Genomic DNA, 23,605 nt, shown 5'->3' with positions numbered 1-23,605 from the left:
AGTGTTTCAAGTAGTTTAATCTGTTTTTTAGGCAACAAACGCTATTTTTGCAGCGTGTAAAGTTCATCCTTTAAATAAACGAAATGACAAAACAAAACCACCAGCCTCATGCGTGTATGCAGCTATTCGGCGCACGTGTTTTGTAAAGTTGAGTAAAATACCTGACATTGCGTGGGAAGTAGGCGGCGGGCGTGACTTGCAGGAAAGCCACAGACACTCGACGAGTGCACCTCGCATCAAATCACAAGATCGAACCGAAGACGGGGGGGTACCACACGGCGGACGATTCCCCACAAAGTAGTCGCCTAGCGAGCTCGTTTTCCGGCTCAGGGAGTTGAATTGGGCGTCGTCGGTTAGGATTTTCACAAACCACCGCAGGCTGGAGCTAAGGTGAGCCATTTTTTTGTTTCGGTTGTAGTTTAGGTTTAAAAAAAAAGATACGTGAATAATATTGTGACAACAGAGAACGTCCTGGAACCTTTTTTTTCCGTGTCAGCTCTCGAGCGAAGGAAAAATATAAGTGAGCAAAAAAAAAAGAGATTGAGGTCACGTACAGAACCGCAAATGTCATTTTAAATGTCACTTGGGCAGTCATATGTCATTGGATGGAACAAATTGGCAACATACTTGATAAGCTCGGTGGAAAAGTGGACAACTCCGGGTGGCAGAAGGAATGAATGACTATAACTTAATTCGTTTACCGAAGTGCGAGATTATCGAACTACTGGTTTGAGTGGTAGTTGGTTTTAGAATCGACGTCATTGCACGTGGGACAACTCAATTGTCAACTACTTCAAAAGCAGGCAGAAAGTCCCCGAGTGTGTGCGTGTGTTCTTGATTTGTGTGTGTGTGTGTGTGTGTGTCACAAATCGTGCATACCAACTGAATTGTTCTAATTACTAGTTAGCTGTTGAGCGTTACATAAAACTAAGTAAATAGACATTGCGTAAACAACAACATAACTGTCTTTAAAAAAACTGACGTTGAGTTCACGGATAATGGGAAACTCCATAGATCGGCTAACAACTAGCATCCGTGGTGTTTTTTTTTTCCTCGAGTAATTATCTTTCTTTTTTTTGCCGCAATTTGAGTCTGGACATTGTGCTGAGCCTCCAGTTGTGTACGCCATGGTCACTTGGGGGCAGCATAATGCAAACATCGAAACACGGAAAATGAGTTTCACAACGGACTCCATAAGTTGGGGTACTATGAGCCACATCTCACGAGGATAAAGAATATATGCCTCGTGACAAAAATTCCAACGTAAAAGCAAAACGTATGTCATAACAAAACTACTCTGGCGAGTGCAGTTTATCCCCTAAAAATATTGCGTCGATGAAATGGTAATGGAGCATTAGCGGTACTTTGTAACAATACTCAAGTTAAAGTCAAAACTAGGTTGTATTTAGTATTTCTCTGACAAGTATAATTCATCCCACAAAAATCATAAGCAAATGTAATGGAGAAATACTCGAGTAAAAAGATTGCAATTTAATGGTGGACCATGCTTCAGAAACTCAAAGTATTTTTTGCTTTTGTGTCAAGTGCAGTGTGAACACACATGGATGTGAGGAGTCTCAATCATGCTGCCGGCTTGCAAATCTCCAAATAGGTGAGTGACACGCTCACTTGCTTATTAGGGTGAAAAAAAATACTTGTTCAACCAAAGTGCAACCAAAAGTTAGACAAAAAAGTCTTTGTGGTAATCATATAACATCATCGAGGAAATGTTCACCTCACTCTCAGTGGTCAGGGGTGGGCAGCACTGTGAAAACACATCTGATCACTTATAAGTCGTCATGACACCATTCACCACTAGTGGGCACACATCATTCGGTAGCACTTCCACCTGTTCATCTCCATCATAGAAGAAGAACCTAGAGCGGCTGTCAGCCATGATTATATTTCCGAGTTATGTCACTCGAGTAAATGGAACGGACTCTCTTTCGACACGGAGGACGGATTCAACTAAACGGGATGCTACAGTTTTACACGCGGTTTCATGTGAGCAACCTGCAACTTAAATTGAAAGCAGACAGTTCACGACAACTCATTCAACAAACTAACATAGACAAACTTAAATCATATTATGAACGACCTTGCGTCAGAGAAGTTCGGCAGAAGTAAAAAAAAAAAAAAAAATCATTGTGAATTTAGTAACAAGAACAATTTGTGTGAAGTGCTTTAACTTGCCCATACCTGGTCGGGATGATGATGACGACGATTACGACTGATTGTTTCATAAAACTGCATTCCGCGCAAGAGAGTACTTGTTTGTACACTTATGCAAACAAAAGCTACAGAAATGTTGCCCGTTTGGATTATTAACTCGTCTGCACGTTTTATAACAGTAAACAGTACTTCATTGTCGCTATGGATTCAATGGTGAACCCTCAAGGGTACGTCACAAAAACTATGTAGAGAATTAAAAAAAAATGGACGTCTGTGGAATACTTTGTTCAGATGGTCGAAATAGGCGTTTAATTGTAAAAGTCTTCCTGCCTAGTTGGTTCCTGAGCAACAGCAACACGCCGCAAGAGGACGATGAGACCATGAGCGCCGAACAGCGAGAAGCGACCGCCACCCCCAAATTGGACTCGGCCCCGCTTTACGAAGGCTGGGCTTCCAGCACCTCCTCCGGGCTCGGCGTGCAAAATTTGGAGCAGGACACAGAATGCGAGACGGACATGAATTCCTGCCCCGACCTGAGCGAGCGTTCCTTCCCGCTCACGCCGTTTCCGAGCCTGGCGGACGGTAGCTGGCCGCAGCAGCCCGGTTTCTCCGGCGACTGGTCGGGATATCCCAGCGGCGAACTTCCGCCCAGGTCGGACCCCAAAGAACTCTGCAGCTGCTGCGGCCACAGCTTCCAATCCGGACACAAGTTGAGCCTGGAGCAGCCGTGCTCGCTGCGCTCCGAGCCGCCCAGCCGCCACCTGACGCTGCCGCCGTACATGTGCTCGCCGGCGGGTGCCGCCTGCTGGGCCCAGTGTCCCGCCGACGCCCCCGCCGGGGGGGGCATCAAGCTACCGCTGCATCAGTACCAAGCGGCTTACGCCCCCCAGCACTGTGAGTCTCGACTTGTTGTTTCCGCGGCGATTTTCTTGCGCTGATCTCAGCTTTGGTTGTGTTGTCACAAAACAGGTGATTGCAGACCTCCCTGGGGCCGAGTCACTCCAATGTGAGTTCTTTTGCTTTTGAATTCATTATACACAGAGAGAGAGAGAGAGGAAGAGAGAGAGAGTGAGATAACGTAGTACCTAAATATTTTTAAAAAACATTTTTATTGGTTCAAACATTGATATAAAAAGCAAAAGACACAACACTATAACTAATACAAATACAATTCAGACTATGAGAGATAGTAATGAAGGCAGAATTGGTGTGTGTGTGTGTATGTGTTTTTTTTGCGCGCGCGTGTATTTTTTTATTCATACACACACATTCTGTATATAAAAACACAATAGGCGTATATTTAATGCCAGAAACAACCAAACCATAACAACAAGTTTCAGGCTAACTCCATAGATGCTAATGCTAGTAAGCTAATGTAAACAGTTACACATACAAACACAGCATACATTCTTGCTGCTGGAGGCTGTAAATTTCCCCAGTGTGGGACGAATAAAGGATATCTTATCTTATCTTATCTTATGGGCGTTTAGCAGAGTAGATTTTAACACCAAAATGTCCAACCAAGTCATACACATTTCGTCTATTGAAAGTCTGCTAGCTTGTTGTTAAAATACAATGTAAAACATGAGAGACAGGCTAAAGGAAATTAGCATGTCAAACATTCAAACCACTGCTAAACATACCAAACATTGATATAAAAAGCAAAAGACACAACACTATAACTAATACAAATACAATTCAGACTTTAAGAGATAGTAATGAAGGCAGAATGGTGTGTGTGTGTGTGTGTGTGCGCGCGCGTGTATTTTTTTATTCACACACACACATTCTGTATGTAAAAACACAATAGGTGTATATTTAATGCCAGAAACAACCAAACCATAACAACTAGTTTCAGGCTAACTCCATAGATGCTAATGCTAGTAAGCTAATGTAAACAGTTACACATACAAACACAGCATACATTCTTGCTGCTGGAGGCTGTAAATTTCCCCAGTGTGGGATGAATAACGGATATCTTATCTTATCTTATCTTATGGGCGTTTAGCAGAGTAGATTTTAACACCAAAATGTCCAACCAAGTCATACACATTTCGTCTATTGAAAGTCTGCTAGCTTGTTGTTAAAATACAATGTAAAACATGAGAGACAGGCTAAAGGAAATTAGCATGTCAAACATTCAAACCACTGCTAAACATACCAAACATTGATATAAAAAGCAAAAGACACAACACTATAACTAATACAAATACAATTCAGACTTTAAGAGATAGTAATGAAGGCAGAATGGTGTGTGTGTGTGTGTGTGTGCGCGCGCGTGTATTTTTTTATTCACACACACACATTCTGTATGTAAAAACACAATAGGTGTATATTTAATGCCAGAAACAACCAAACCATAACAACTAGTTTCAGGCTAACTCCATAGATGCTAATGCTAGTAAGCTAATGTAAACAGTTACACATACAAACACAGCATACATTCTTGCTGCTGGAGGCTGTAAATTTCCCCAGTGTGGGATGAATAACGGATATCTTATCTTATCTTATCTTATGGGCGTTTAGCAGAGTATATTTTAACACCAAAATGTCCAACCAAGTCATACACATTTGGTCTTTTGAAAGTAAGCTAGCTTGTTGCTAATATACAATGTAAAACATGAGAGACAGGCTAAAGGAAATTAGCATGTCAAACATTCAAACCACTGCTAAACATACCAAACATTGATATAAAAAGCAAAAGACACAACACTATAACTAATACAAATACAATTCAGACTTTGAGAGATAGTAATGAAGGCAGAATTGTGTGTGTGTGTGTGTGTGTGCGCGCGCGCGCGCGTATTTTTTTATTCATACACACACATTCTGTATATAAAAACACAATAGGCGTATATTTAATGCCAGAAACAACCAAACCATAACGACTAGTTTCAGGCTAACTCCATAGATGCTAATGCTAGTAAGCTAATGTAAACAGTTACACATACAAACACAGCATACATTCTTGCTGCTGGAGGCTGTAAATTTCCCCAGTGTGGGACGAATAACGGATATCTTATCTTATCTTATCTTATGGGCGTTTAGCAGAGTAGATTTTAACACCAAAATGTCCAACCGAGTCATAAACATTTCGTCTATTGAAAGTCTGCTAGCTTGTTGCTAATATACAATGTAAAACATGAGAGACAGGCTAAAGGAAATTAGCATGTCAAACATTCAAACCACTGCTAAACATACCAAACATTGATATAAAAAGCAAAAGACACAACACTATAACTAATACAAATACAATTCAGACTATGAGAGATAGTAATGAAGGCAGAATTGTGTGTGTGTGTGTGTGTGTGTGTGTGTGTGTGTGTGCGCGTGCGCGCGCGTGTATTTTTTTATTCATACACACACATTCTGTATATAAAAACACAATAGGCGTATATTTAATGCCAGAAACAACAAAACCATAACGACTAGTTTCAGGCTAACTCCATAGATGCTAATGCTAGTAAGCTAATGTAAACAGTTACACATACAAACACAGCATACATTCTTGCTGCTGGAGGCTGTAAATTTCCCCAGTGTGGGACGAATAAAGGATATCTTATCTTATCTTATCTTATCTTATGGGCGTTTAGCAGAGTAGATTTTAACACCAAAATGTCCAACCAAGTCATACACATTTCGTCTTTTCAAAATCTGCTAGCTTGTTGCTAATATACAATGTAAAACATGAGAGACAGGCTAAAGGAAATTAGCATGTCAAACATTCAAACCACTGCTAAACATACGGAGCGGCAATATATGCTCTCTGCTGTGTGGGAACGACGATGACTACGGAGCTTACCACCAATACTCACCACCGACTAATCATATGTAGTAACCTGTTCTACTAGATGTTTCATTCGTTTTTAATTTCAAATTTTTTTTTTGTTGCTCCAGGGGCCACAGCGTTCCCCCTGGCGAGAAGCCACCGACGCAAAGCATGTCGTTGTCGCTGGCGCAGAGTAAGTGGCCCGCAACTCAGAAAAATCTCGCGATGGGCCAATCTTTAACGTTGCCGCGTGTTCAGGGAAAGTGTTCGTCACGTACGAGGCGGACGACGACGCGCACGTCAACGAGATCATCAAGTTCGTGGCCCTGCTGCGGCACAACGGCTTCGACACGCACGTACGAGATTTGCGGATCCTTCCCTTTCTCAAATTTTGTCACCATGGGATGTGGACTTTCCTATTTTCTGTTGTATACATCAAAAACACTTTAAAATATGTATGGAATGCACTCGTTAAAAAATGTTTGAACGGAATGACAAAAAGCTTGAACATTAACACTGCCCTTAAATATGTGCTGCTTTCAGATTGACATATTCGAGCAGCAGTTCCGCAGCATCAGCAAGATCGACTTCATGGAGCGCTACCTCAGCGAAGTGAAAACTCGCCGCGTCGCTTTTTTTTTTTTGTCAGCAGCGCAAACTGACCGATGTCGTCCGTCCCCTCAGAAAGACTACCTGATCATCATCATCATCAGCCCAAAGTACCACGAGACGGTCACCACCGCCCACGTCGGCCCCGACAACGACGAGAGGACTTGCAATACCGTCTACATCCACAAACAGGTCCCCAAAACCCGTACCCAAAGGGAAATTTTCCCCACACTCTTACGCTTCTTGTTGACGGCGTGGCTTCTTTTCGTTCAGCTCCAGTATGAGTTCATCCAGAATGGAAGCAAGAATTTCCGCTTCATTCCCATTTTGTTCCCCGGGGCGAAAAAGGTAAGACTGAACATTAGTTCTTTTATGGGGTTCCCACTCTTCCACTTGTTTTTTATTTATGGACCTTTGAAGGACTTTTGCTTTTTTCGGCTAAAAACGCCTTACTATACGTAGACGTTTTTTTTTCGGCCCAAAATGCTTTACTATACGTGGTCGTTTTTTTTCAGTTAAAAACGTCTTACTTATACATGGTCGTTTTTTTTCCCGCTAAAAACGGCTTACTATACATGGACATTTTTTTCGGCTAAAACGCCTTACTGTACATGCTCCTTTTTTTCGGCTAAAAATGCCTTCTATACATGGTCGTTTTTTTCAGCTAAAAATTTTGTCCAAAAACGCCTTACTATACATGGTCGTTTTTTTTTCAGCTAAAAACACCTTACTATACATGGTCGTTTTTTTCGGCTAAAAATGCCTTACTATATACATGGTTGTTTTTTTTCGGCTAAAAATTTCGTCCAAAAATGCCTTACTATACATGGTCGTTTTTTTCGGCTAAAAACGCCTTAGGTGGTCTTTTTTCGGCTAAAAATGCCTTCTATACATGGTGTTTTTTTTCGGCTAAAAACGCCTTACTATACATGGCCGTTTTTTTCGGCTAAAAACGCCTTACTATACATGGTCGTTTTTTTCGGCTAAAAATACCTTACAATACATGGTTGTTTTTTTTTCAGCGAAAAACACCTTACGATACAAAAACAATTTCTCTAAGCCTTACTTATCATGTTGATCAAAGAAAGTACCGGTAGGGTTATGTTTGCAACCTCTGGGGATTGAACCCCCAACAGCTAGTTTGGGACATGGTTTCTCTACCCCTGAGCCACACCAGCACATAACTTCTTGTTTGTTTTGTGTTGTCTTCAATAAAGCTGCAAATGTTGGTTAAAGATAACCTTGTTGCAAATACTGGGAATCGAACACCCAGCTGCTGGATTTGGAACTTCAGCTTTCTCCCAATGAGCTACATTTGGGTTGTTTTGTGTTGTTCCTCAAATAAGTTGTATATGGTGGTTAAAGAGTAGGCATTGTTGCAACAACCAGGGATCGAACACTCAACCTCTGGTGTGGCACTCCATCACTCTACCACTAAGCTAAAGCACCACATGGAGCAGTACAGTTGTGTTTTTATTAATCATGGTCGTTTTTTTGCTCAAAACACCTGACTGTACATGGTCGTTTTTTTGGGGGGGCTAAAAACGCCTTAGTATACATGGGCATTTTTTTCGGCTAAAAACGCCTTACTATGCGTGGTTTTTTTTTTCGGCTAAAAATGCCTTCTATACATGGTGTTTTTTTTTCGGCTAAAAACGCCTTACTATACGTGGTCTTTTTTTTCGGCTAAAAATGCCTTACTATGCATGGCTGTTTTTTTCGGCTAAAAACGCCTTACTATACACGGTCGTTTTTTTTCGGCTAAAAACGCCTTACTATACATGGTCGTTTTTTTCTGGCTAAAAACGGCTTACTATACATGGCCGTTTTTTTCAGCTAAAAACGCCTTACTATACATGGTCGTTTTTTTCTGGCTAAAAACGGCTTACTATACATGGCCGTTTTTTTCAGCTAAAAACGCCTTACTATACATGGTCGTTTTTTTTCGGCTAAAAACATCCAAAAATGCCTTACTATACATGGTCGTTTTTTTTTTTCTGGCTAAAAACGCCTTACTATGCATGGCCGTTTTTTTCGGCTAAAAATTTCATCCAAAAATGCCTTACTAGCTCCGGTTTCCTACCACATTCCAAAAACATGCGTGGCAGGCTGATTGAACACTCTAAATTGTCCCTAGGTGTGAGTGTGAGTGTGAGCGTGGATGGTTGTTGGTCTCTGTGTGCCCTGTGATTGGCTGGCAACCGATTCAGGGTGTCCCCTGCCTACTGCCCGAAGACAGCTGGGATAGGCTCCAGCATCCCCCGCGACCCTATTGAGGATCAAGCGGTTCGGAAGATGAATGAATGAATGAATGCCTTACTATACTATACTATCGTTTTTTTTATCCAAAAAGGCCTTACTATACATGGTCGTTTTTTTCGGCTAAAAATTTTGTCCAAAAATGCCTGACTATACATGGTAGTTTTTTTCGTCCAAAAAGGCCTTACTATACATGGTCTTTTTTTTCGGCTAATAATTTCTTCCAAAAACGCCTTACTATACATGGTCATTTTTTTTCGGCTAAAAATGCCTTCTATACATGGTCATTTTTTTCCGGCTAAAAATGCCTTACTATAAATAGTCGTTTTTGTCGGCTAAAAATTTCGTTTAAAAACACCTTACTATCCATGGTCGTTTTTGTTTTTTTTCGGCTAATAACGCTTTACTATATATACATGGTCGTTTTTTTCAGCTAAACAGACATGTTGATGAAAATTTAAAATAAAATGGGTCCCGGGACTGAGCCTTGGGGCATCCCTTTGTTAAACATCCAGAACAGAGCAAATAGTCTGTGATCCACTGTGTCAAAGGCTTTTTGAACAAATTAATAGAAAGACCAATACAATATTTCCTACAGTCCACAGTCTTAAAACCGGAACAGTTTTACCGGTCAGAGTGGAGAAAGATGTTTACACCCTCCTTTTTGTGTTATCTGCAGGGTCACGTTCCTAACTGGCTGCTGAACACGCACGTGTACCGTTGGCCGCGCGACCGCGACGACATCCTGCGACGGCTGATGAGGGTTGAGAAGTACAACCCGCCGCCCATCGGAGAACTGCCCACCATCGTGTCCATCCCCATCTAGAACCCTTTTCTCAATAATGCTTTGAAACAATCGTCGCCAGGGCCCTTCTAGGTGGCAGGAAGTGATGGGGGAGGGGGGGATGCTAATGCTAAACTCATCATTCAAGCCCGGCAGTCTGTTTTATCTGGCCTTGGTCAAATGACACAGGAGTTTGTTTACAAGTACAGTTTTTTGCCACCCGCAAGTACGTGTGACGTCAGGTCTACAGAAGATTCTGGTTGGTTTGAGGAGTTACGCGTCGGGGAGGTTCTCCGCTAAGAACGTTCCTTGAATTGACAGCAGGAGTGGTGAGAAGATGAAGAGACATTTTGGATGGGATGGATGAGTGGTGGCTCTCTCAACAGTTCATGGAATTTTGCATTGGAATTTATTTTGAAAGACTTTTGTGTCTTTTTTTGTGTGTGTCTGAGAATTTCAGAACTGCTGAATAGAATCTTACCTTTAAAATAAACATTTTTGGCTCTATTGAATACAATACATCCTAATTTATATCGCGCTTTCGCAACAGCTGCAACAAAGAGCAGAAGAAAACAGTCAGCATAACATCAAATCATAAACATAACATAAAAACACGGACAGTCATGCAATCTTAACTTTTCCCTCATGATTTGTTATTTGTAGCAGAAAGAGGAGAGAATTGATTTATAATTTACAAAACTGTACATATATATTTATATATTGTATAAAAATAATGCAATAGGAAAGATTAAATAGATTAAAATCTGAAATATTTAGAATTTTTTTTAATTGCTATAAAAATATGTAGGAAGAAAATAGACAGTTTAAAAGAAAAAAACCCACCCCCTCCAACCCCCCCAACTCCAACCCCGTGTTTCACACTTAATTTCAACAAACGCACTTTTCTCTCGAAAAAAAAAAAACCGCCAACGGCGTGGCGGTGCTGAGCTTGCGGTTTTCCGATGAACACCATCTGCACTCCTTCCACCCAAATGGGGTCACTCGCCACGCGACTGTTCACACGGCATGCCCAAAAAGTGGTTTAATAACTTTATTTTCACAAAAGAGGTAACACTGCAGATGCTCATACAACATCATTAGAAAAAAAAAAATCTGAATACAGTGTTTCATCTGTATATTGAAAAGTACATGAAATAATATTAATTTTAATACCAAAAAAAAAAAAACATCTGTAATAAAGCTGGATTACAAAGTGACACTGGATGTAAATACATTGCGTTTAAGATAAGTACAAACACTTAAGTGCTATTTGTTCCAAAGCTACAAAATACACTTAAAAAGCAGGAAGCAGGTTTTGTTTGATGATTTGTTTTTTCTTCCAAATTTCCTTCAAGGAAAAAAGTACTATAAAATAAGTTACAGTACAGTAAGTAGCTTCTGTGTGTGTGTTTTTTTGTTTCTTTTCAAACTTTTTGTTCCCGTCAAGCAAGCAGAAGACCACTCTCGCAGGAATAAGAGTTTCCTCATGACACACAAACACTTCATGACTTTGTGTGTGTGTGTGTGTGCGTGCGCGGGTGTGGAAAGTAGCACAAATACTTCATGTCATGTGACGCGGGGGGCGCGCAGGTCACACGTCGTCAGCCGGCAAAGGAGGTACGTGCATGTTGAACCTTGGTCTGGTGAAAAAAGCCATCTTCTCTCTGCGGATAAATTCAACTTGTGTCACAAGTACTGCCGGGAGAGGACAAACAAACGCAGCCCGTTTTTTGCCGACTCAACTACAGATAATTTAGGAATTTAGTTGCGCATTTTATTTATTTATTTATTATTACATGTTTATTACATATTAGTTAGCATGGTAGGTAAATAAAGTGATGGCCATTCAGTAGCGTGTAAGTATTCCTGCCCGAAAAAAAAAAAAAAAACAACTTATGATGTGACCAATGTCATATTTGGACGTGATTAGTTTCGTCCAAAACATATCACGTTTATATACGCTATCATTTTTTTTTCATCACATTTTTCAAGTTTTTCATTTAACGTGATAAGTTTCAGATTCCAATTTGCTAAATTTCACATTCATGTGATCATTGTTACGTCACCATGTATAGTAAGGCATTTTTGGACAAAATTTTTAGACGAAAAAAAACGACCATGTATAGTAAGGCCTTTTTGGACGAAAAAAAACGACCATGTATAGTAAGGCATTTTTGGATGAAATTTTTAGCCGAAAAAAACGACCATGTATAGTAAGGCGTTTTTAGCCCCAGAAAAACGACCATGTATAGTAAGGCGTTTTTAGCCGGAAAAAAAAACGACCATGTATTGTAAGGCGTTTTTAGCCCAAAAAAAACGACCATGTATATAGTAAGGCATTTCTGGACAAATTTTTTAGCCGAAAAAAACAACCATGTATTGTAAGGCCTTTTTGGATAAAAAAAACGACCATGTATAGTAAGGCGTTTTTGGACAAAATTTTTAGCTGAAAAAAACGACCATGTGTAGAAGGCATTTTTAGCCGAAAAAAAGGAGCATGTACAGTAAGGCGTTTTAGCCGAAAAAAATGTCCATGTATAGTAAGCCGTTTTTAGCGGGGAAAAAAACGACCATGTATAAGTAAGACGTTTTTAACTGAAAAAAACGACCACGTATAGTAAAGCATTTTGGGCCAAAAAAAACCGGACGAAAAAAACTACCATGTACAGTAAGGCATTTTTGGACAAAATTTTTAGCCGAAAAAAACGACCATGTAAGGTGTTTTTAGCCGAAAAAAAAAGACCATGTATAGAAGGCATTTTTGGACAACATTTTTTGTCGAAAAAAAACACCATGTAAATCAAGTTTCACGTTGAACTTTGTTACGTTTTTGATACGATGGCCATCGGTGGCGTGGCGGAGAATCCTCGGAGCGCCTCTACAAAAGAATGACAACGTGTTCCTATTTCTATATTTTGTCATCAAATTGGAGTGGTGACAGAATAACAGAACGGGCCGAATGTGTCACGGGTAAGCCAAAAAAAAAAAATAAAAAATATGGCGGCGGGAGGACAGACCTAAATGTGTGAACGGGCAGCGGTTCCTTGTGGCTCTGCCCCCTCATGTGCAGGAGTTCTTTGGACGCCTTCCTCAGCCTCCTCCCAACTTCTTCCTCCTGACGCTGCTCCTGCTCGCTCTGACCCGCCTGCAACCACGTTGGACGCGATCACGGCAAGTGAGCGAAAGCGCCGAGGCCGCTTCCCGGGCGCGTTCTCACCTGTCTGTGGGCCTCTCTCAGCAGGCAGCGGAAGCGCTCGTCCCTCAGGGCCCAGTGGGGCAGCTCTCCATCCTGGCTGGCGGGGCGGCGAGTCGACGGCGGCGGCGGCGGCTCCTCCAGACGGAGCTTGAGCTCCCTGAGGGTGCTCAGCTCCTCGCTCAGCTGCCTCTGGCGCGTCCTGCAGGCCTGGAGGTCCAGCTCCAGGTCCAGCGAGGTGCGCGTGGGCTGCTCGGCCAGCGAGGAACGGTACGACTGCTGCTTGTAGCGCAGCGTCCGCCGCTCCAGCGTGTTTCGGACAAACGGCGATTTCTTTGGGAGGGTGGAACTGTCGCTGTCGCTGCGGTACAACTGTATGCGATAACAACACATGGCAATTTTGATTTTTTAAAAATTATTATTATTTTTTTTTTTGAAGCTTCATGAGTCTCTCGTTCTCTCTTCTTTTAAGAGCTTTGCTGCCATTTTATGTGGGTTGGGGGGGTACTCACCCTGCAGACGTACTGACTGCGAGCTCCGGGAGAGAAGGTCTGCGAGCGCACGATGGTGCTGCCACGCATGAAGGGCGCGGCGTGTCCCCAGCGTGCCCCGCCCCTCTCTTTCCCCCGCACTCGCACCGCCTCTGCAAAGTGTCCCTCTGTCATGGTAGCCTTCTCCACCTGCCGGGACGTCACAAATGCGTCGTGCCGCGGATATTTGTCGGCCAAGCGGTATTGGAACCACCCCCCCCCCCCCCAAGAAAAAAAACCCTCCGGCGCAGCCTTACCTTCAGCGTGGTCGCCTTTGCCAGCGCCCGCTCGCACGGCGTGCTGTTGCCGCAGCCGCTGTCCGCCGACTCAGCCTGCAGCCTCGGCAGCGGGTCCGGGTCGGCGTCGGTCCTCGACGACGGGCCGCACGAGCTCTCCTGGGTTGGTGAGAGACACGGTTGGAATCCTCATGAGACTTGAGCTCCGTGAGCGTCAAAATAGCTTACGATACATCATGGACTTTACTATACAGCACGTCTTCTTGACCAAACGTGTCTTTTCCTTTTAGATGCCTTACTATCCTCTTTTTGAATAAATGCCTTACTATATATACACATCATGTCCTTAAAAAGCCTTAATATGCATCATGTCTTCTTTAATAAAAGCCTTACTGTACATCACCTTTTTAATAAATACCTTATTTGCATCATGTCTTTTCAATGAATGCCTTACTGTACGTCAAGACTTATTTTTTTAAAGCCTTACTATATATATCATGATTCTTTAATAAATGCCGTACTATATATACACACCGTGCCCTAAAAAAGCCTTAATATGCATCATGTCTTCTTTAATTTACTTACTGTACTTGAAGTTTTTAAAAGCCTTACTACATATCATGTTTTCTGTAGTAAAAGCCTTACTGTACATCATCTTTTTAATAAATACCTTATTTGCATCATGTCTTTTCAATAAATGCCTTACTGTACGTCAAGACTTTTTTAAAAAACTATACTATATTTAAATATTACTAATACTAATATTAAACTATATTTAGACTTACTATACATATCATGATTCTTTAATAAATGCCTTACTATATATACACATCATGTCCTAAAAAAAGCCTTAATATGCATCATGTTTTCTGTAATAAAAGCCTTACTGTACATCATCTTTTTAATAAATACCTTATTTGCATCATGTCTTCTCAATGAATGCCTTACTGTACGTCAAGACTTTTTTTAAAAGCCTTACTATATATCATGATTCTTTAATAAATGCCCTACTGTACTTGAAGAACTCTTTAAAAGCCTTACTACATGTTTTCTGTAATAAATGCCTTACTGTACATCATCTCTTTAATAAATACCTTATTTGCATCATGTCTTTTCAATGAATGCCTTACTGTACGTCAAGACTTTTTAAAAAAACTATACTATATTTAAATATTACTAATACTAATATTAAACTATATTTAGACTTACTATATATATCATGATTCTTTAATAAATGCCTTACTATATATACACACCGTGCCCTAAAAAAGCCTTAATATGCATCATGTCTTCTTTAATAAAAGCCTTACTGTACTTGAAGTTTTTAAAAGCCTTACTACATATCATGTTTTCTGTAGTAAAAGCCTTACTGTACATCATCTTTTTAATAAATACCTTATTTGCATCATGTCTTTTCAATAAATGCCTTACTGTACGTCAAGACTTTTAAAAAAAACTATACTATATTTAAATATTACTAATACTAAACTATATTTAGACTTACTATACATATCATGATTCTTTAATAAATGGCTTACTATATATACACATCATGTCCTAAAAAAAGCCTTAATATGCATCATGTTTTCTGTAATAAAAGCCTTACTGTACATCATCTTTTTAATAAATACCTTATTTGCATCATGTCTTCTCAATGAATGCCTTACTGTACGTCAAGACTTTTTTTTAAAGCCTTACTATATATCATGATTCTTTAATAAATGCCCTACTGTACTTGAAGACCTCTTTAAAAGCCTTACTACATATGTTTTCTGTAATAAATGCCTTACTGTACATCATGTTTTTAATAAATACCTTATTTGCATCATGTCTTTTCAATGAATGCCTTACTGTACGTCAAGACTTTTTAAAAAACTATACTATATTTAAATATTACTAATACTAATATTAAACTATATTTAGACTTACTATATACATCATGATTCTTTAATAAATGCCTTACTATATATACACACCATGCCCTAAAAAAAGCCTCAATATGCATCATGTCTTCTTTAATAAAAGCCTTACTGTACGTGAAGACTTTTTAAAAAGCCTTACTACATATGTTTTCTGTAGTAAAAGCCTTACTGTACATCATGTTTTTAATAAATACCTTATTTGCATCATGTCTTCTCAATGAATGCCTTACTGTACGTCAAGACTTTTTAAAAAACTATACTATATTTAAATATTACTAATACTAATATTAAACTATATTTAGACTTACTATGTATATCATGATTCTTTAATAAATGCCTTACTATATAAACCATACCCGATGGCAAGTTGATGGCTATTATGACGTAGTGCATACCAGGGCTCTCGGTCTGTGCTCGTCCTCGGGCCCATCGTGATGTCGCCGCTGGACTTGAGCCCTCAGCTCGGGTCTGGGAGGCTCCGCCCCGCCGAGCATTTGGACCTTCAGCCAGTGGTAGATCATGTCGGCACTCTCTTCGCACTCGGCCAGGCCCACCCGTGCTATGCCCTACGCATGAATACACACACACACACACACACGATTTAAATTATAAAATGATCCGAGAACCATCTTTTTTATCGTCATCTCAAGCTCAGACTTACCAGGAGCTCCTCCTGAGCCTGCGGCCCGAGCAGGCAGAGGGACAGTTGCAGGGCGCACCCGCCCAGGGCATTAGCGGGCACGGGAACGCGGAAGCCTTCGTTGAAGCTCAAGTGGGTCTGCGGCTCCAGAGCCGTGCAGCAGTAGAAGGCGCAGGCCCGGCCCGCGTCCGGCGCAATCAGGTGCACCTTCACAAAGCTGCCAACACACACCAAGGTTCGGACGGTTTGCAGAAACTAACTAAATATGATTGCAACTTAAATCGGAAGCTAAATATTGTCGTTGATGTCATAAAATGAATGTTTTAGAAAATATTTCTAAACAAATTGGAATTTTCCTTGGTTTCCGCCTTTGTCAATTCATTTCATAAGTGAGATTTCGGGGGTTCATTTGGATGTTGCAGTGACCTTTCTGGGGACCTTGCACTCGACAAACACTCCATTTATTAAAAAGTAGAACCAAGACGAGTACTAAAATTCATAAAACTAAAGTCAAATGAAGCATTTTTTTTTAAAAAAAAGCTCATAAGAATAAAGGAACTTGCTCTAAAAAAATAGACAAAGCTAACTGAATTGAACCCCCCCCCCCAAAAAGTCAAAATAACCCCCCTCATCCCCAAAAATATATATATTATAATCATGCAACACACACACATACTTCTCTCATATGAGGGAAAAAAAAACGGACTTTTAAAAAGGTGACAGGACTCACATTTTGTATCCGTCCCTCAGGACAGACCTGCTCAGATTCTTGAGCTGGAGCAGATGAAGACGCAAGGACTGGGAGGTGGACTCCCACCTGGATCGGAGGCAATGAGGAGAATGGGGAAGGCAAAAGATGAAAAATGACAATCGCAATGCGTCCGATTGGACTACAGAGTAAGAAACGGAGACACGTGGGCTCAGGCCGTGGGGATGAGAGTGTCGGGCTGACGCCATCTAGTGGCGTGTTGGTGTCACAGCAATGTATTGAAGTGACTTCCTTTCGACGTCGGTGATGCTTGGCAAGTACAAGACAGTTATGAACAACTTTGGGGTAGGGTGGATTTTTCAGTAAGCTCGTTGGCCTTAATTCTATTCATTCTGATCAGAGGGTAAAGAACACACGCTTACGAGTATTGTATTGTTTGTCTACATGTTTTGCTCCACCACTTGTGTCAAATACCCACTGCCGAAACCACGATGACAATGCCGTTCGTTAGCGCGTCAATGGATTATTGTCGCCGCGCTTGTACTGGCGGAACGACGACGTGCCTTGAAAAAAAACAACTCGGTCACTCAAAAATGTGGTCATATGAAAAAAAAATTAAAGAATGGAAAGAACGCTAAAACAGTTGAAAGAGTAATCACTGTATGCACGGTCAAAATAGTGTGCCTTTAAGGGGTGTGGCCTAGTGAATGACATCAGGAGCTTGAGTTAGTCCGCGTGTGAGCGTCCGGGTGTGAGTTGTGGCCTACAGCAGCTCCTTGCGAGTGTTCTCATTTTATGTTTAACTGTTTAATTTAAAAAAAATAAAAAATCAATTCATCGATGACCTCCGGCCACTCTCCTCGCCCACATGTGAGGGGTATTACACCATCTTGAACCGTTCCATTTTTTTCCCACTCCAGAAGGAAACTCACAGGAGTCCCAGCTGGATCTGCGTTGGCTCGCCGGCTGACGTCTGCTCCTTCAGGTAGGACATCTCCTCAGGTTCCTCCGCCCTGGAAGAAAGCACACTATAGCTACAAATGTTGTACTTGAGTAGATTCTTTTTTTTGGGGTGGGGGGGGGGGGGTATCTGTACTTTGAGTACTTTACTCACCTCCTGCCCCAGGCCTCAAAGACGCCACTGTCTGTGGCCAGAGCGTCCTCGGAGATGCCAGCCGAGACCCTCCTGGTCCTCCTGCTGCTTCTGCTGCCGCTGTTGCCGCGCAGAGTCACCCCTGTGCATGACAGTTGATGTGTGTGTGTGAATGCACAGACCCTTGTTGAACCCGTGTACGCGAGTGGACAAATGTTGACATAACGCACGGACACAACATGCGTTAACATGTACATGTGACTGGAAAGTGGAATGTTTCTTTTTTTTCCTCGTGGGTGTGATTGCAGAGACTCACGTTTTGCACTTTGGGAACAGTGGGGCGGAGGGCTTTGAAATTGGGTGTGAATGGACTGATGAGTCACATTATTTGTATACGGTAAGTGAAATGGGCAGGCAGATGTTTTTCATGTGGTGTGGGCGAATGTGCAAATGCTAATAATGACAATTCAGGATGTGCAAGCACTGATACCAGGTCTTATTTCTAGGACAAGTCATATGACCCAATATCAACTAATAAGCAGTATATTAACTCCCCCCCCCCCTCGATCACAGGTTCCAGGTCTCACTATTTGCCAGATTTTGTTGTTGTTGTTGTAATTATCGCATTTTCATCTATTGCTCGTCAATGTTGGATGTAATCCTACTGTTCACCACTAGAGAGCAGCACAGTTATTCTGAGATGGTGTAAATTTGAAAGGACAAGAAAAAAATAAAATTCACGACAGCCTAATTTGGGTTGAAAATGATTGAACGTCATCCTACGTGGTCCTGCATTTTTACACCTACAGAAAGCGATGGTTGCAGGTTTATGTTATGTGCAAATGGTAATAATGACAATTCAGGATGCGCAAGCACTGATACCAGGTCTTATTTCTAGGACAAGTCATATGACCCAATATCAACTAATAAGCAGTATATTAACCCCCTCCGCCCCCCTCGATCACAGGTTCCAGGTCTCACTATTTGCCAATTTTTTTTGTTGTTGTTGTAATTATCGCATTTTCATCTATTGCTCGTCAATGTTGGATGTAATCCCACTGTTCACCACTAGAGAGCAGCACAGTTATTCTGAGATGGTGTAAATTTGAAAGGACAAGAAAAAAATAAAATTCACGACAGCCTAATTTGGGTTGAAAATGATTGAACGTCATCCTACGTGGTCCTGCTTTTTTACACCTACAGAAAGCGATGGTTGCAGGTTTATGTTACATCGGATGATTGTCCACAGAGGCATTGGTACGCGTCGAATATTATTTGTGTTATCCAATGCTCTCGTGATCTCTGAAAATGTGTTTTTATTACTTTAAAAGTGTGTTTAAAGACCTAAAAAACACACGTGCTGCAAATTCCATAAAAACCTCACCTTGAGGGTGTATACAATTGGACATTCGACAGCAGGGATTGCATTTATGACAGTGGTCTGAAAAGTAACCCTCGCGACGGAGGGTGAATTCTTGGATGGATTGTTGATTTAATTGTCTTACCAGATGAGTTGAAAGCCCCCTGAGAGCCTCCATCTCTGTGGTTCTTTGGGTCGGCAGCGTGCGCGGCGACCAGGGCGACCGCCTCCTGCTGCGAGTGGGCGCGCAGACCCTCCAGCAGCCCGCGTCCCGCCTGCTCCATGTACTCCTCGGTCATCTGCGAAAGGGGGCTGTCCTGAGACGTCGAGTGGTAAGGCGTGTCCATGGGCGAACTCGGCGGCGACAGCGAGGAGAGCGATGAGCGCGACGACAGCGAGGCCAGCGACTGCGGCGTGTCGTGAGCGCGCTTGGCCTTGCTGGGAGCGGACGGCTCGGGCGTGTAGGCGTCCCGAGAGGTGGCCTCCGCGGGCAGCACGAAGCGCAGGTGGGGGTCCGTCGGCTCGTCGTGGCGCTCGTACTGCGGCACGCCGTAGATGTCGCTGAAGCTGATGGAGCTGAGGGAACCGCGGCTGGATGCCAGCGAGCCGCGGCTGGATGCCAGGGAGCCGCGGCTGCTGCTGGACGACACCGTCAGGGAGCTGGCGGACAGGCTGGACGCGGAAACAAGAAGTTGAAGACGGGATGAAGTCAAGCGGGGACGCCGTAGCGTCTAATACCGGAGGTGTCAAAAATACGGCCAGCGGGCCGGAACCGGCCCCCAAGGAGGTTCGATCCGGCCCGTGGGATCATTTAAAAGTGACAAAAATATGCATTAAAGACACAGAATGATTATTTTAAAGACAATGCAATTTGTGGATTATCCACTAGAGGGCGCACTGTTTTGATGGACCCAACGCAGCAAATGATATGAAAGCGCCAATCAATGCTTCATGAGACCAAAACAAAGGAAAGAGATGATATTTTGGTGATTCATAGCACAGTATAGTATAATGTTAATGGTTCTGCCAAGTCCGTATGTGGCCCACAATGTGAAATGAGTTTGACACCCGTGGTCTATACCGTCGGGCACACGACACCACGGATTAGATTTACGATACAATGACGGCACGAGTACTTCTGGGTTTGAGACAAAAAATGTAACTGGTTCGAATGCGGTCTTTTTCTCTATCACCATCGTTGGAATGTGTCGGGTGTCGTAAACGTAAATTAAATTGTTGCTTGAAAGCAAGTCTTGTTTTTGGCAGCCGATTGAGTCTTTTGAAAATACCTTTTAGTCCGAGTCCTATTTTACTCATCTTTTATGGCTTTCTCAAACAACATGACTTGTTGGTTGCTCACAATGGTGATGCTTGTCGGACTACCAGTAAAATATTGTTTTGCATCTTGGACCGGGCGAGAAGTCGCTCTTTGCATGACGACGCACCTCTTGAGCTGAGAGTGAAGGTAGGTGGTGATGCGCGTGGCCTCCTCCAGCTGTCGTAGTAACATGTTCCTCTTCTCCTGCTGCAGGAGCCTGGACGCAAACATCGAGCATGACACGTCAGTAAACATGCCTGAGCTGGTAGTCGAAGTCGGCGTCACACTCGTAGTCATTGTCGGAGTAATAGTAGGCGGTGAGACTTCATCACAGGCCCGTCCGCTCTTCTATCAAACTCATTCAAGAGGTAGTTGAAGTAAAAGTCATAGTAGTAGTGGCAGTAAAAGAATTTCGACAGAAAGAGTGATATATATATATATTTTTTTGTTGTGAGGAGTGTGGAGTACGGGGTTGCACGATGCCGACCTCTGATTGGCTCCCTGACTCTGTAAGCTGTGCGCCCGCTGCACTTCCTCCTCCAAACGGCAGCGTTCCTCCTCCAGATGCCGGAGCGTGTCAGGACCGGGATTGGGGTCGGGATCGGGACCGGGACTCTGATCGGGATCGGGACCCGGATCGGGGCCGTGAGCCTTCTTGTGCTGCTTGCTGATCATGATGATGTCGTGCAGCAGAGCTTCCTTCTCACGCAACAACTGCATGAAATCTCGGTCGCGGTCGGCCTCGGCTCGGCCCGACCAGCTCTCGCTGTCCAGCTGGGCCAGCTGGTGCTGGATACTCTGCACCCTGGTTGACACAGTCATGAAATAGGAAACACACTTTCAACAATAATAAATACATCACAATACATGAGGTAACATTACATTAAAATAGAAACAACCATGCGACAAAATTTGCACAAAAAAAATGCTCAAAATGATATATTTGTATCTTTGGAATTTGGGAATTATGATGTCAATAGTTTCCATTCTACTCAAACATAAACCTATAAAAAAAAGCCATCGTGGAGAAACTGATTATAAAACACAACAAAATAATTTTTTAAAAAAGAATAAAAACTACAAAAATAATATTAAATGTCAAACTGGAATTAAAGTAAATTGGAAAAAATTACAGTATATAGTCAACAAAAATGTATTAAAAAAATATATAATATAAATAATAAAATATGTAATAAATTATCAACATACTTTTTAACTTCAAATGTTAGCATTCTCTCTCTCGTTGTGTGACAAAATATTTTTTTCACCGTTATTGATGGACGGTAATATTGTGTGAGAGATGATGTGTGAATAACTGCACCAAGTGAAAAATGTTCATGTAAAATTGAAAATCGAAATTGTTATTTCAGTAAATATTTGCATTTGGCACGTAGAAAACTGATTCATGATTCCATGTTGATGAGAGCATTAAAATGGGGGGAAAAAATAGGACAAAAATGTAAACGGAAATCCAGAAACGATAAAAAAATGTGTGATTAATCACGATTAATTTTTTAGTTAATTTGAGTTAATTATGACAGTTGCATTTTTAATTAGATTAAATATTTTAATCGTTTGACAGCTCTAAAATATATATACATACACACACACACATATATACAGTCACACAAACGATTTTTTTTTTGGGGGGGGGGGGATAAAATAAAAACATGCCGCAAACACACTTACTTCTTCTTTGCTTCCTCGTACTGCCAGTTGACTTTGACCTTGTCCACCATGCGGCAGGAGTCCTGCAGACAAGACGGCCGTCAGTCAAGCCGCCTCAAAGCCGCGACTCACGTGAGGATGAGGAGATAATGCGCCACCTCTCCCGCCATCACGTCCGTCTGGCAGCCGGCGTCGCAGTACCGCTGCTCGCCGGCTCCCGTGGCCACTCCCCCTCCGCCGCTGTTGACCACCTCGCCGGCGGCGTCACCCGCGCACAAGCTGCTCTGGAAGTTCACCGTCAGCTTGGCCAGGCTCTGCAACATGAAAAATATTGCTCTTGATGCTAAACGAGCTGTCACGCTTTTCTACCTCGGGTACTTAAAATCTGTTTGCTTCATTCATCAAAGAGATGTGGAGATGGAATTTGAGATGCGTAAATGAAGTGACATCATCCTTAATCATGGAGTCATGGAGAAGCTAATAGAGGTCCAAAGTAGCTGCAAATAAACAAAATGATTTTTCGCCAATGAATCACAGGCTTTGTCATTTGTTGCGTTTTTTTTTTTTCTCTTTTTCTTGCCCGAGCTCGTCTGGCAGAATGAGCCGGGAACGCGGCGGCTGACTCACACGTCTGGAAAGGAGTCGAGCAGTGAATGAATCCCACCTGGATGAGGTCCTGCCTCTCCTTCTCGCCCGCGCTGATGGCCTTCTTGATGCTGCGCAGTTCGTTGAAGATGGCCTGGGCCTCGTCCAGTTTGTAGTTGGTCTGGCTGCACGACATCTTACGGTCGATCCTGAACCAGGACAAAAACAACGGTCACATGAATCAAGAGTCGGATCCGTATGAACTATCAGAAATGAGATGGATCCGAAAAACTGTTAATTTTTCAGGGATTAAAAAAAAAATAAAAAAATTGTCCCTTGTCCCACCCCCCCCCTCATGTTTGAGGGGGAAATTCGTACATCTTACAAGAATAAAGTTGAATTGTGACCCCAAAAAAATGGAAATTATATTAAAAGATCAAATCTACATTGCCGTGAAGAATATTGAGGACAAACCTCATGACAAGAAGGTGGGAATGCTTTCCGATTTAAGATGAGTTTTGCGGCGCTAACATGGACCTCCTATTGTTCATGCTTCTTTTCAAGTTCTCCTTTCAAAGGTTTCCTCACTGCGTATCCAGTGTCTACTCGGTCAACCCACCACACGGATATATGCGTACGCACACACACACGGGCGCACTGTGCTTCAAAGTGTCTTTTCATCATTGAACTACAAAAAAAAACCCCAAAAAACAAAACAGAACGAATATGCCGCTGGGGCCCTGAATCAGCTTATGTTC

General features: G+C 42.2%; 2 protein-coding genes across 5 annotated transcripts in view; one reads left to right on the top strand and one right to left on the bottom strand.

Moving 5' to 3' along the window:
- Positions 1 to 118: 118 nt before the first annotated feature.
- Positions 119 to 10,100, top strand: traf3ip2l (TRAF3 interacting protein 2-like). 2 transcript variants are annotated; one of them, XM_052073088.1, is made up of 10 exons: positions 119 to 390; positions 1,546 to 1,612; positions 2,507 to 3,066; positions 3,142 to 3,178; positions 6,070 to 6,134; positions 6,200 to 6,297; positions 6,485 to 6,553; positions 6,626 to 6,742; positions 6,824 to 6,898; positions 9,489 to 10,100. In XM_052073088.1, the coding sequence occupies exons 2-10, from the start codon at positions 1,584 to 1,586 to the stop codon at positions 9,633 to 9,635; spliced, it is 1,197 nt and encodes a 398-aa protein (XP_051929048.1). In that variant the 5' UTR covers positions 119 to 390; positions 1,546 to 1,583; the 3' UTR covers positions 9,636 to 10,100. The 2 variants fall into 2 exon arrangements, with proteins under 2 accessions (XP_051929048.1, XP_051929047.1); XM_052073087.1 differs by having other exon boundaries at positions 123 to 390; positions 1,551 to 1,612.
- Positions 10,101 to 10,630: 530 nt separating this feature from the next.
- wwc3 (WWC family member 3) overlaps positions 10,631 to 23,605 on the bottom strand; it is a 29,620-nt gene continuing 16,645 nt past the window's right edge. The window contains exons 6-21 of one of the 3 annotated variants that reach the window (XM_052073003.1): positions 22,927 to 23,056; positions 22,421 to 22,576; positions 22,284 to 22,345; positions 21,082 to 21,399; positions 20,722 to 20,811; positions 19,422 to 19,948; positions 17,938 to 18,058; positions 17,756 to 17,857; positions 16,845 to 16,931; positions 16,136 to 16,331; positions 15,870 to 16,040; positions 13,574 to 13,711; positions 13,299 to 13,466; positions 12,811 to 13,158; positions 12,611 to 12,738; positions 10,631 to 11,257 (exon numbers count right to left, since the gene is read on the bottom strand). In XM_052073003.1, coding sequence (XP_051928963.1) covers positions 11,185 to 11,257; positions 12,611 to 12,738; positions 12,811 to 13,158; positions 13,299 to 13,466; positions 13,574 to 13,711; positions 15,870 to 16,040; positions 16,136 to 16,331; positions 16,845 to 16,931; positions 17,756 to 17,857; positions 17,938 to 18,058; positions 19,422 to 19,948; positions 20,722 to 20,811; positions 21,082 to 21,399; positions 22,284 to 22,345; positions 22,421 to 22,576; positions 22,927 to 23,056 — 2,815 coding nt within the window. In that variant the 3' untranslated portion in view covers positions 10,631 to 11,184. The remainder of the gene's footprint in view (positions 11,258 to 12,610; positions 12,739 to 12,810; positions 13,159 to 13,298; positions 13,467 to 13,573; positions 13,712 to 15,869; positions 16,041 to 16,135; positions 16,332 to 16,844; positions 16,932 to 17,755; positions 17,858 to 17,937; positions 18,059 to 19,421; positions 19,949 to 20,721; positions 20,812 to 21,081; positions 21,400 to 22,283; positions 22,346 to 22,420; positions 22,577 to 22,926; positions 23,057 to 23,605) is intronic. The other 2 variants (XM_052073004.1, XM_052073005.1) reach the window with 2 other exon arrangements.

Source organism: Hippocampus zosterae, chromosome 8 (genome assembly GCF_025434085.1).
Source record: "Hippocampus zosterae strain Florida chromosome 8, ASM2543408v3, whole genome shotgun sequence".
NCBI lineage: Eukaryota > Metazoa > Chordata > Actinopteri > Syngnathiformes > Syngnathidae > Hippocampus > Hippocampus zosterae.
The sequence above is the reverse complement of the archived record's forward strand: the minus strand, read 5'-3'. Positions and strand labels throughout refer to the sequence as shown.

Excerpts from the sequence above, each read along its gene's own strand:
- traf3ip2l (XM_052073088.1), top strand. The coding sequence starts at position 1,584 with ATGCTGCCGGCTTGCAAATCTCCAAATAG. Across the intron at positions 6,298-6,484 it reads ACAACGGCTTCGACACGCAC|ATTGACATATTCGAGCAGCA; the intron begins GTACGAGATTTG and ends TGCTGCTTTCAG. Across the intron at positions 6,899-9,488 it reads TGTTCCCCGGGGCGAAAAAG|GGTCACGTTCCTAACTGGCT; the intron begins GTAAGACTGAAC and ends TGTTATCTGCAG.